Genomic DNA, 13082 nt, shown 5'->3' with positions numbered 1-13082 from the left:
TTTATCCTTGGGGTTTAAGAGCCGCAGCTGCAGGTGGGCAGAGTTCACTTTGCAGGTGCTCAGACACTCGGTGAAGATCATGGCCATGTTACTTCTTCTTTTTGTGGCTGCCCTTTTCCTGATAAAATACTACTTGTTCAGGGCTCCAGCATCCCCTGCAGGTCGATACCCTGTACCGGGACCATGGTTCTCCATTAAGAGATCCATCTACCTGATGCTAATACGTTTTTCACCTAAAAAAAAGACATCTTATGGAGCTCTGCGGGAACGAGAAATGCATGGGGCCAGTCCCCGCGATTCTCAGCAGCTGACCTCACGTGACCTGGAGGTTCCTCAGAAGCAGATGGACGATCCTTATGTGAGTATATACCCCATTGTGAAGCCATAATATAGCGGGTGACGGCGGCAGTGCCAGGCAGCTCACTGGCAGAGGGTGCAGGACCAGGGTGAAATGGTGCCCTACAGGTTGAAGGGATAGGACCAAGAGGCACCTTCCCAACATGCAAGGTGTGAGGACATTTTTTTGGAGTGTTCTGCATCTTTTTTGTTTATCTTGTCTTAACTTTCTCCAACACTAATTTTCACCTGATTTGCGTGCAATCCGATAACTCAGGTTCTATCGTTGAATGGTGCCTGGTTTTGCTTTGCCAGATGTTATATAACACATGTATGACCTTTTATAAAGTTACTAAATTGTTTGTAAGTCACCTCCACTGTCAGATGTCCAGAGAAGACTCCTGTGTCACCATCACCTCCCGTCTGATCATAATGCGTGATATTACAAAGATGTCATCACATATCACACAGTGCGTCCGCACACTGAAACCCCACGGCACTTATTGTACGTGAAGGGTCCATCTTATCTCACCCCATGTTCTGAAACGTTTCTTACATCTTTACATATTACTTGGAAAAATGATTGCTCTGTTCATTTCTTTATGGAATCTCATTACACATATTCATTGCTTCAAAGAGATTGATACATAGATATGAGATAGATAACTAGATAGATAACTAGATAGATAACTAGATAGATAACTAGATAGTTAACTAGATAGATAATAGATGGATAATAGCTAGATAATAGATAAATATTAGATAATAGATGGATAACAGATAGATAATAGATAGATGATAGATTATAGATAATAGATGGAGATGGATTATAGATAGCTAGATAATAAATAATAGATGCATATTAGATAATAGATTGATAATAGATAAGATGATAGATTATAGATTGATAGATTATATATGATAGATAATAGATAGATAATAGATGGATAATAGATGATAGATAATACCGGTAGATAGATATAGATAGATAAATCGATAGATAATAGATGATAGATAATAGATAGATAGACAATATAGGGATCCTCAGCATCATCTCCTCTCAGGGTGACATGGCTGAGATCTCTTGTGCCACAGAACACATTATCATTAGTCATAACATTCACAGTATCAGCATTTGGTGTGATTTTCATCTTCTGCCTCTCCGACTAGGCTGATTTGACCAGATCGGTCACAGGTTTAGCAAAGGTGGGTGTCATATGCAGGCAGGACCCCCGGAGTGCTGTCTGGCAGGGGCACTGAGGGTGGTTGTTGTACCTCAGGCGTATGGTCGGCCTTATAGGCATCTGCAATCTGTGCTGCTTTAGCAGCCTCCTTTGGCTTCTGGTCCAGCATGAACTGTCGCATCTCCACAGGGCTAAGCTGAAGAAACTGGTCCATCGCCATCAGGTCAACTGAGACCCCAGAGAACATGATCAGGGCTGGATTTTCCGGTGTCCATGCATGTGATCGCCGTTATTCACTGAATAACGTCAATCAGAAAAAAAAAGTGTGTTGGCTGTTTCCATGATTTCTCTCTCTTGTGACATGATATACATGTCAGAGGAGAGAGAAGTGATGTCCCTCAATATCCCTTGGTACCTCTGCCATCCCCTGGTCCCTCCTGATCTGTCCACCAACCTGGCGTCATCTTCCTAAAAAAAAAATGGCGGTCACATTAGCCTGCCGAGATCTGATGGCCGGTACCCAGCAACAATAGGACATTTTTTCCATTGGTTCATTTCGATCACTGTGATAGGGTCTATCACAGTGATCGAAATAAAAAAAAATTGTAAATTAAATCCCTCTTTGTCACTGCTTCGTTAGATAAAAATTATAAAAATTTTTTTTGTATTTTTCCATTCTTTGCAGTTGGGGTTAGGGTTGTTGTAGGGTTGGGTTTGTGTTGGGGTTAGTGTTGTGTTAGGATTGTGATAGGGTTGTGCTGGGGTTAAGGTTGTGTTAAGGTTGTGTTCGGGTTGGGTTTGTGTTGAGGTTGGGGTTAGTGTTGTGTTAGGTGTCATGGTTCCCAATGGCAAGGGAACGTAAGAAACATAAAAATAACGAACGAGCTCTCGGGTGATGGAAACTCGAGTTGACCGTGAGCTAAATCTACCACACAACTAATAGTAGCCAGGGAGCATACCAGGGAGCATACCTACGGCTTCCTAAATGCCACGCGCCAGCCGGAGGACTAACTAAGCCTGGTAGAGGAAGAAACAGACCTCTAGGGAAATACCCCAAAAGATGATAGCAGCCCCCCACATGTAATAACGGTGAAATAAGAGGAAAAGACATACACAGTATGAAAGTAGATTTAGCAAAGAGAGGTCCACTTACTAGATAGCAGAAGGATACAAAAGAGGACTTCACGGTCAACTGAAAACCCTTTCAAAAAACCATCCTGAAATTACTTTAAGACTCCTGTGTCAACTCATGACACAGGAGTGGCAATTTCAGCCCGCAAGAGCTTCCAGCTACAGAGAAAAACAAAACTGCAAACTGGACTAAAGATACAAAATAAAAGGACAAAGTCCACTTAGCTGATCAGCAGACTAGTAGCAGGAACATGCAACCGAAGGCTCTGGTTACAATGATGACCGGCAAGGAAATGACTGGAGAGCAAGGCTAAATAGGAAACTCCCAAACGCTGATGGAAGCAGGTGAACAGAAGCAGCAAAGTGCAAACAAGTCACCAGTACCACCAGCAACCACCAGGGGAGCCCAAAAAGCGGATACACAACAGTACCCTCCCCTTAAGGAGGGGGCACCGAACCCTCACAAGAACCGCCAGGGCGATCTGGATGAGCCCTATGAAAGGCACGAACCAAATCCGAGGCATGAACATCAGAGGCAGTTACCCAAGAATTATCTTCCTGACCATAGCCCTTCCATTTAACCAGATATTGAAGTCTCCGTCTGGAAATACGGGAGTCCAAGATCTTTTCTACCACGTACTCCAATTCACCCTCCACCAGCACAGGAGCAGGAGGTTCAGTAGAAGGAACCACCGGTACCTCATATCTCCGCAACAGCGACCGTCTGGAAATTTACTGCCAGGAATCAGATCTATGGCGCAATCACAATCCCTGTGAGGAGGGAGTGAACCAATCTTAGGCTCTTCAAAAATATCACGATAATCAGACAAAAATGCCGGAATCTCAGATGGAATAGATGACGAAATGGGCACCATAGGAGTGTCCCCATGAGCCCCCCGACATCCCCAGCTTAACACAGACATAGCTTTCCAGTCAAGGACTGGGTTATGAGACTGTAACCATGGTAATCCAAGCACCAAAACATCATGTAAATTGTACAACACAAGGAAGCGAATCACCTCCTGATGGTCTGGAGTCATATGCATAGTCACTTGCGTCCAGAACTGTGGTTTATTACAAGCCAAAGGTGTAGAATCAATACCCTTCAGAGGTATAGGGACTTCCAGAGGCTCTAAATCAAACCCACAGCGCCTGGCGAAGGACCAGTCCATAAGACTCAGAGCGGCGCCAGAGTCCACATAGGCATCCACGGTAATAACTGATAATGAACAAATCAAGGTTACAGACAAAATAAATTTGGACTGTAAAGTGCCAATTGAAATAGACTTGTCAACCTTCCTAGTACGTTTAGAGCATGCCGATATAACATAATAATACCTACGGCTTCCTAAATGCCACGCGCCAGCCGGAGGACTAACTAAGCCTGGTAGAGGAAGAAACAGACCTGGCTTACCTCTAGGGAAATACCCCAAAAGATGATAGCAGCCCCCCACATGTAATAACGGTGAAATAAGAGGAAAAGACATACACAGTATGAAAGTAGATTTAGCAAAGAGAGGTCCACTTACTAGATAGCAGAAGGATACAAAAGAGGACTTCACGGTCAACTGAAAACCCTTTCAAAAAACCATCCTGAAATTACTTTAAGACTCCTGTGTCAACTCATGACACAGGAGTGGCAATTTCAGCCCGCAAGAGCTTCCAGCTACAGAAAAAAACAAAACTGCAAACTGGACTAAAGATACAAAATAAAAGGACAAAGTCCACTTAGCTGATCAGCAGACTAGTAGCAGGAATATGCAACCGAAGGCTCTGGTTACAATGATGACCGGCAAGGAAATGACTGGAGAGCAAGGCTAAATAGGAAACTCCCAAACGCTGATGGAAGCAGGTGAACAGAAGCAGCAAAGTGCAAACAAGTCACCAGTACCACCAGCAACCACCAGGGGAGCCCAAAAAGCGGATACACAACAGTTAGGGTTGTGTTGGGGTTTGGGGTTAGGGTTGTGTTCGGGTTGCTTTTGTGTTGAGGTCGGGGTTAGTGTTGTGTTAGGGTTGTGTTAGGGTTGTGTTGGGGTTAGTGTTGTGTTAGGGTTGTGTTGGGGTTCGGGTTGTGTTAAAGGGAACCTGTCACCCCCCCTGGCATTTTAACTAAAAGCCACCTTGTGCAGCACTAATGCTGCATTTTGTCAAGGTAGTTTTTATTTGGGGTCCCTTCAAACGCTGAAATATTCGTCTTTATTATTTGCCCGCCATACCTGTAGTGTGCCCGGGGGGCATGTCTTTTCCCCCGGACACTAGTCAAAATTCTCACTATACCCTTGGATAAAATCCTTGAGGGTGTGGTTTCCAAAATGGTGTCACTTGTGGGGGGTTTCCACAGTTTAGGCACATCAGGGGCTCTCCAAACGCGACATGGCGTCCGCTAATTATTCTAGCAAATTTTGCATTTAAGAAGTCAAATGGTTCTCCTTCCCTTCCGAGCTCTGCTGTGCGCCCAAACTGTAGATTTCCCCCATAAGTAAGGTATCGGTGTACTCAGGAGAAATTTCACAACAAATTTTGTGGTCCATTTTGTTTCTGAAATCCCTGTGAAAATAAAAAAAAGTTTGGGTCTAAAGTAATTTTTTTGTGAAAAAAATTTAATGTTAATTTTTTTCCTTCCACATTACTTCAGTTCCTGTGAAGCACCTGAAGGGTTAATAAACTTCTTGAATGTGGTTTTGAGCACATTGAGGGGTTCAGTTTTTAGAATGGTGTCACTTTTGGGTATCTTCTATGATATAAACCCCTCAAAGTGACTTCAAATGTGATGTGGTCCCTAAAAAAAATGGTTTTGTAAATTTTGTTGTAAAAATGAGAAATGGTCAACTTTTAACCCTTAGAGTATGTTTCCACGTTCAGGAAACGCTGCGTGTTTGATGCTGCGTAGAGCCGCAGCGTCAAACACGCAGCCTCCAGATGTTACAGCATAGTGGAGGGGATTTCATGAATGTGAATCTATGTTTGTTTGCAAAGCAGCGACGCTCCATCGCCGCACCGTATATTTACCATAGACTATCATTAGATGTGATAAAATCGCATCTAATGATTAGTCACATGCGTAGAAACTGCGTACAAGCAGCTTAGTACACGTGTCCATGTCGGCTCACCTGTCCCGCCGCCGGAAGTCCCTCGTCCACTGCAGTTCTCGCGATAACTTATGTTATCGCGAGAACTGCCGTGCACGTGACCGGGACTTATCTCCGGTCACTAGTCTGGTTCTCGCAAACAGCTGATTAGCTGTTTGCGAGAATGCTGTAGTGTAGGTGATCGCTGGAGAGTTATCTCCGGTGATCATCTACCGGCTCTGCTACATCTAGATGTCAGGCATCCAGATGTAGCAGAGCTAAACTCGTCTACAAACACCATACAACATGCGACAACATGCGATAACATGCGGCGACATGCAGCAACATGCGACGACATGCAACATGCTACATGCAACATACACCATTCAACTCATACATACAGTACATACATACATATAGACATACAGTACATATAACATAGATTACATACTCACCATCACTTGTCACTTTGATCCCCGAAGCCAGTGTCACCTGTAAAAAATATTAAAATAATAAACAAACACTATACTCCCTGATCCGCAGAAATCCAATTAAAACGACTGTCCCACGACGATCTCCCGTGGAGAGCAGCAGCAGCATCAGCTGATGCGACCGCTCTCCAGGGGCTCCAGGAATACAATGATGGAGGGTATCCTTCCACAATGTATTCCTCACAATGTATTCCTACGGCCCTGTGAGAAAATAGTCCTTAGTCTCACTTTTGGCATTGCTGTGTGAGAAATTTTCCCACGCAGCAATTGCCATAAAGTGAGACTCTGAACTAAGGTAACCTCTCAGTAATGCACTGCAGGAGCCTGTGTCTCCTGTCAGTGTGTCACTGAGGGTCCTGTAGAGCAGTGACATCACCCGATGTCACTGTTCTATAGGGGAGATCGTCGTGGGACACTCGTTATTAATTGGACTGCGTCAGGCAGGGAGTATACGGTTTATTATTTTACGTTTTTTGCAGGCGATCGAGTATGGTAAGTATGGTGAAATTAAGAATAATAAAATACTTTTTTCTGGCTGTGTCTATTTCTTTTTTAACTCTTTCACTACTCTAGGATTAATAATGGATAGGCGTCTTATTGACGCCTCTCCATTATTAACCCGGCTCAATGTCACCTTACAATAGCAAGGTGACATTAACCCCTTATTACCCCATATCCCACTTGTACAGGGGAGTGGGAAGAGAGGGGCTAAGTGCCGGAATTGGCAGATTCCAGATGCGCCATTTCTGGGGCGGCTGTGGACTGGTATTTGTAGCCGGGTTGGGCAATATCCATAGCCCCTCTCTAAGCTATGAATATCAGCCCTCAGCTGTCTGCGTAGCCTTTCTGGCTATAAATTATAGGGGGACCCCACGTCATTCTTTTTTTTTTTGGGTCCCCCTATTTTAATAGCCAGTAAAGGCTACGCAGACAGCTGCGAGCTGATATTCATAGCCCGGGGGGGGGGGGGGCATGGGTATTACCCCCTTCCCAGGCTACAAATATTGGCCCCCGGCTTTCCCCCTCTGGCGCAGAAAATTGCGCGGAAGCCCACGCCATTTTTTTCCCATTTTTTTTTAAAATTAAACGTTCATTCATAAACATCAGCCTTGCTATTATATATCTACTAGATGGTGGCCCGATTCTAACACATTGGGTATTCTAGAATATGTATGTACTTTACGAAGTGGTGTTTAAATCCCGCTGCAATATCGTTGATTGGTCCCGCACCAATTCACGGCCTGACTGCACCTGTCGCTGATTGGTCGCGCCAGCCGCCCGCGACCAATCAGCGACACGGGATTTCCGTTACAGACAAACAGACCCTTAGACTATTATATATATATACTAGATGGTGGCTCGATTCTAACGCATTGGGTATTCTAGAATATGTATGTATGTATGTATGTACATCGCGCTGTGAGTGGGGGTTAAATTCCGTGGCAATATCGCTGATTGGTCGCGGCCGGCCGCGTAGTATATAGCACAGCCATGTAGTATATAGCACTGCGAGGTAGTATATAACACAGCCCACGTAGTATATAGCACAGCCCACGCAGTAGATATATTTATAGATAGATAATAGATACGATAGATAAATACGATAGATCTATCTATTATCTATAATCGATCTCTCGATCTATCTGTTATCTATCATCTGTCTGTGTGTGTAAACATTATTCTTCAATGGAGTATGTAAATGAAGAGGTTATACAAGAAATGACATCACCCTTTTTTTTGGGGTATATCTTTATTGAGCTTACAAAAACACACAAATCCACATGAAAAACGTGTCAAAAAACGCATGGAAAACGCGTAAAAAACGCATCAAAAAACGCAGGTGACCTGCCAGTGACCTCAGGTGCAGATTTGGTCAGGATTTTAACTGCATAAAATCCTGACCAAATTATGATGCAATCCTGAACGTGGACACATACCCTTATAATGTCCTAACTAAAAAAAATGATTCTTCCAAAATTGTGCTGATGTAAAGTAGACATGTGGGAAATGTTATTTATTAACTATTTTATGCGACATAACTGTCTGGTTTAAGGGCATTAGAATTAAAAGTTTGAAAATTGTGACATTTTCAAACTTTTGACCAAATTTCAATTTTCTTCACAAATAAATTCAAGTCATAACTAACAAATTTTACCACTAGCATGAAATATAATATAGAATAAATATCAATTGCACACTCCTTTTGAATGCAAACAAGATTTCTTTTTATTAAAGTTCAAGACGTAAGAGCAACCTTTGAGTGTCGACGCGTTTCAGACCAAACAGGCCTCTTTCACGACAGTTGCATGCAGTAGATATTCTCTTCCAGGCAGGGATTTTCTCTTCCCTGGCGGTGCAGTTAAGTCTGGAGGGTATTGTTCAAGAGATATCCATGAGTAGGTTGATGAATATGAAAGGCCTATATTTCACATGTCCCGGGCCGGCTGACTTCCCTCACCACTGTGAACATCCAGACAGCAGCCCAGCTCCTCCCTCCCTGCACCCACGAGTGCGAGCCCGGCCGCCACCACAGGAATGCCAGGCAAGCATTGGCGGGCATTCCACCTCCCTGCCTGCACCCACGAGTGCGAGCCCGGCCGCCACCACAGGAACGCCAGCCAAGCCTTGGCGGGCATTTCACCTCCCTCCCTGCACCCACGACTGCAAGCCCGGCCGCCACCACAGGAATGCCAGCCAAGCCTTGGCGGGCATTCCACCTCCCTCCCTGCACCCACGAGTGCAAGCCCGGCCTCCACCACAGGAATGTCAGCCAAGCCTTGGGCATACCACCTCCCTCCCTGCACCCACGAGTGCGAGCCCGGCTGCCACCACAGGAACGCCAGCCAAGCATTGGCGGGCATTCCACCTCTCTGCCTGCACCCACGAGTGCGAGCCCGGCCTCCACCACAGGAACGTCAGCCAAGCCTTGGCGGGCATTCCACCTCCCTCCCTGCACCCATGAGTGCAAGCCCGGCCGCAACCACAGGAACGCCAGCCAAGCCTTGGTGGGCATTTCACCTCCCTCCCTGCACCCACGAGTGCAAGCCCGGCCGCCACCACAGGATCGCCAGCCAAGCCTTGGCGGGCATTCCACCTCCCTCCCTGCACCCACGAGTGCAAGCCCGGCCGCCACCACAGAATCGCCAGCCAAGCCTTGGCGGGCATTCCACCTCCCTCCCTGCACCCACGAGTGCGAGCCCGGCCGCCATCACAGGAACGCCAGCCAAGCCTTGGTGGGAATTCCACCTCCCTCCCTGCACCGACGAGTGCAAGCCCGGCCACCACCACAGGAGCGGCAGCCAAGCCTTGGTGGGTATTCCACCTCCCTCCCTGCACCCACGAGTTCGAGCCCGGCCGCCACCACAGGAATGCCAGTCAAGCCTTGGCGGGAAACAAGATGACCAATAGGTGCCGCCTACATGTGACGTCACACTAGGTACTGAGCGGCGCGAGAAACAAATTAGGGGGCCAACCAACGCGTTTCAAAGAATGGCGTTCTTCATCATGGTGAACACATTCAGAACACAAACTCTGACCTCCTTATAAGAAAAGCAGATAAAGGAGTTTCTGTTGTTATATTGAATGCGGGACTATAGGAAAAAGGTGTCTGGGAGGAAGAGATTGCTCCATAATCCAGCCTGGGACTTGCAGGCCTAATAACAGCAGCTTAGCTCAGCAGTATGGAGTTTGACCTGGAGCTGAACAGAGGTGTTTGGTGAGCGCGCTGAACCTGAAATACTGAGATTGGTGAGGCTGCTACATTTACCTTGTTTCAAGGTTCAGAAGAAAGGACCATTTATGTTATTAGCTTGTGCTGGAGAAAAGGATGTTTGCATTTTGGAGCTGTAACGTTTATGATGGACAGTACAGTTTATGTGGTGCCTGTGCCTATCCAAGCTGACCCACTACAATACATGTAACCATTGATTTCTCCTTCCGTTACAGGCTATAGATTCATCTTACTTCACGGCGTTCACAGAGGTGGATAAAAGTTTCATCATCACTCGTATTGCCAGAAGGTCGGGTAATCGCTGTGAGCTCTGGCTCTTTATGAGGGTGGATGGAGTTGGGGATTTTGAGGTAAGTCTCTGATTTGTTGATAAATATATGGCTGTATTATGTGGAAGGTATATGGCTGTATTATGTGGAAGGTATATGGCTGTATTATGTGGGAGGTATATGGCTATATTATGTTGGAGGTATATGGCTGTATTATGTGGGAGGTATGTGGCTGTATTATGTGGGAGGTATGTGGCTGTATTATGTGGGATGTATATGGCTGTATTATGTGGGAGGTTTATAGCTGTGTTCTGTGGGAGGTATATGGCTGTATTATGTGGTAGGTTTATAGCTGTGTTATGTGGGAGGTATATGGCTATATTATGTTGGAGGTATATGGCTGTATTATGTGGGAGGTATATGGCTGTATTATGTGGGAGGTATATGGCTGTATTATGTGGGAGGTATATGGCTGTATTATGTGGGAAGTATATGGCTGTATTATGTGGGAAGTATATGGCTGTATTATGTGGGAGGTATATGGCTGTATTATGTGGGAGGTATATGGCTGTATTATGTGGTAGGTTTATAGCTGTGTTATGTGGGAGGTATATGGCTATATTATGTTGGAGGTATATGGCTGTATTATGTGGGAGGTATGTGGCTGTATTATGTGGGAGGTATGTGGCTGTATTATGTGGGATGTATATGGCTGTATTATGTGGGAGGTATATGGCTGTATTATGTGGGAGGTATATGGCTGTATTATGTGGGAGGTATATGGCTGTATTATGTGGAAGATATATGGCAGTATTATGTGGGAGGTATATGACTGTATTATGTGGACAGCGTATGGGAGATTTTTTTTAGGAATGTTTTTGGTATTGTATTTTAGCATTTTTTATTTATAATACGTGTTTATTTTTACTGTGAGATTTCTAGAAATGTTGTTCCTAGCCCATTATCTATAGATCTGGGCCCAAGGGTGGTGAGTAGATGGTGATTCATTCCATGTAGATTTACCACCATTTCTCTGTAGCATCCTGACCACCCTGTCACCATGATGTCTACTAAGCCGAACAGCTGGTGCGCCGGGGGTCTCACTATGTCGTGTGTGCAGCCGTTCCAGACATGGAGGATTTCATTCAATGGTCTCTTAAGGTAGATGACCGCCCCTAATGAGAATGAGATAAATGCTGACTCCTCCCCTAATGATAATGATATAACTGTTGACTGCGCCTGTAATGATAATGAGATAACTGCTGACTCTGCGCCTAATAATGAGATGACTGCTGATTCCATCCCTAATGAGAATGAAATAACTGCTGACTCCGCTCCTAATGCTAACGAGATAACTGCTGACTCTGCCCCTAATAATAATGAGATAATCTCTGATAATGAAATGACTGTTGACTTTGTCCTTTAATGATAATGAGATGACTGCTGACCCCACCCTGTGATAATGAAATGACTTTTACCCCCACCCTGATTATGAAATTACTTTTGACTCCACCTTCTAATAATGAGATGACTGCTGACCCCACCCTCTAATAATGAGATGACTGTAGGTCCCACCCTCTGATAATGAGATGACTGCTGACCTCACCCTCTGATAGTGAGATAACTGTTGACCACACCCTCTGATAATGAGATGACTGGTGACCCCACCTTCTGATAATGAGATAACTGTTGACCTCATCCTCAGATAATGAGATGACTGTTGACCCCTCCCTCTGATAATGAGATGACTGCTGACCTCACCATTTGAGAATGATATAACTGTTGACCTCACTCTCTGATAATGGAATGACAGCTGACCCTGCCCTCTGATATTGAAATGACTCCTGACTCCGCCTTCGGATAATGAGATGTGTTATGATCTGGTGACCTTGGAGCCGCATGGACTTTCTCTGGAGAGTCGGCCCTTAGGAAACTTACAGCCAGGAATCAAAGATTAGAACACAGTAATACCACAAATATAGAGAATATACCTCATATATATACACTCACTGGCCACTTTATTAGGTACACCTGTCCAACTTCTTGTTAACACTTATTTTCTAATCAGCCAATCACATGGCGGCAACTCAGTGCATTTAGGCATGTAGACATGGTCAAGACAATCTCCTGCAGTTCAAACCGAGCATCAGTATGGGGAAGAAAGGTGATTTGAGTGCCTTTGAACGTGGCATGGTTGTTGGTGCCAGAAGGGCTGGTCTGAGTATTTCAGAAACTGCTGATCTACTGGGATTTTCACGCACAACCATCTCTAGGGTTTACAGAGAATGGTCCGAAAAAGAAAAAAAATCCAGTGAGCGGCAGTTCTGTGGGCGGAAATGCCTTGTTGATGCCAGAGGTCAGAGGAGAATGGGCAGACTGGTTCGAGCTGATAAAAAGGCAACAGTGACTCAAATCGCCACCCGTTACAACCAAGGTAGGCCTAAGAGCATCTCTGAACGCACAGTGTGTCGAACTTTGAGGCAGATGGGCTACAGCAGCAGAAGACCACACCGGGTACCACTCCTTTCAGCTAAGAACAGGAAACTGAGGCTACAATTTGTACAAGCTCATCGAAATTGGACAGTAGAAGATTGGAAAAACGTTGCTTGGTCTGATGAGTCTCGATTTCTGCTGCGACATTTGGATGGTAGGGTCAGAATTTGGCGTAAACAACATGAAAGCATGGATCCATCCTGCCTTGTATGGAGCATCTTTGGGATGTGCAGCCGACAAATCTGCGGCAACTGTGTGATGCCATCATGTCAATATAGACCAAAATCTCTGAGGAATGCTTCCAGCACCTTGTTGAATCTATGCCACGAAGAATTGAGGCAGTTCTGAAGGCAAAAGGGGGTCCAACCCGTTACTAG

General features: G+C 45.1%; 1 protein-coding gene across 2 annotated transcripts in view; it reads left to right on the top strand.

The window, feature by feature from the left end:
* The window catches only part of LOC143807397 (uncharacterized), an 89767-nt gene that overhangs the window by 44367 nt on the left and 32318 nt on the right, over positions 1-13082 (top strand). The window contains exons 1-3 of one of the 2 annotated variants that reach the window (XM_077288886.1): positions 49-358; positions 10159-10293; positions 11252-11373. In XM_077288886.1, coding sequence (XP_077145001.1) covers positions 80-358; positions 10159-10293; positions 11252-11373 — 536 coding nt within the window. In that variant the 5' untranslated portion in view covers positions 49-79. Of the gene's footprint in view, positions 1-48; positions 359-10158; positions 10294-11251; positions 11374-13082 lie in introns of those variants that run through there. The other variant, XM_077288887.1, reaches the window with a different exon arrangement.

Source organism: Ranitomeya variabilis, chromosome 2 (assembly GCF_051348905.1).
Source record: "Ranitomeya variabilis isolate aRanVar5 chromosome 2, aRanVar5.hap1, whole genome shotgun sequence".
Taxonomy (NCBI): Eukaryota; Metazoa; Chordata; class Amphibia; order Anura; family Dendrobatidae; genus Ranitomeya; species Ranitomeya variabilis.
The sequence above is the reverse complement of the archived record's forward strand: the minus strand, read 5'-3'. Positions and strand labels throughout refer to the sequence as shown.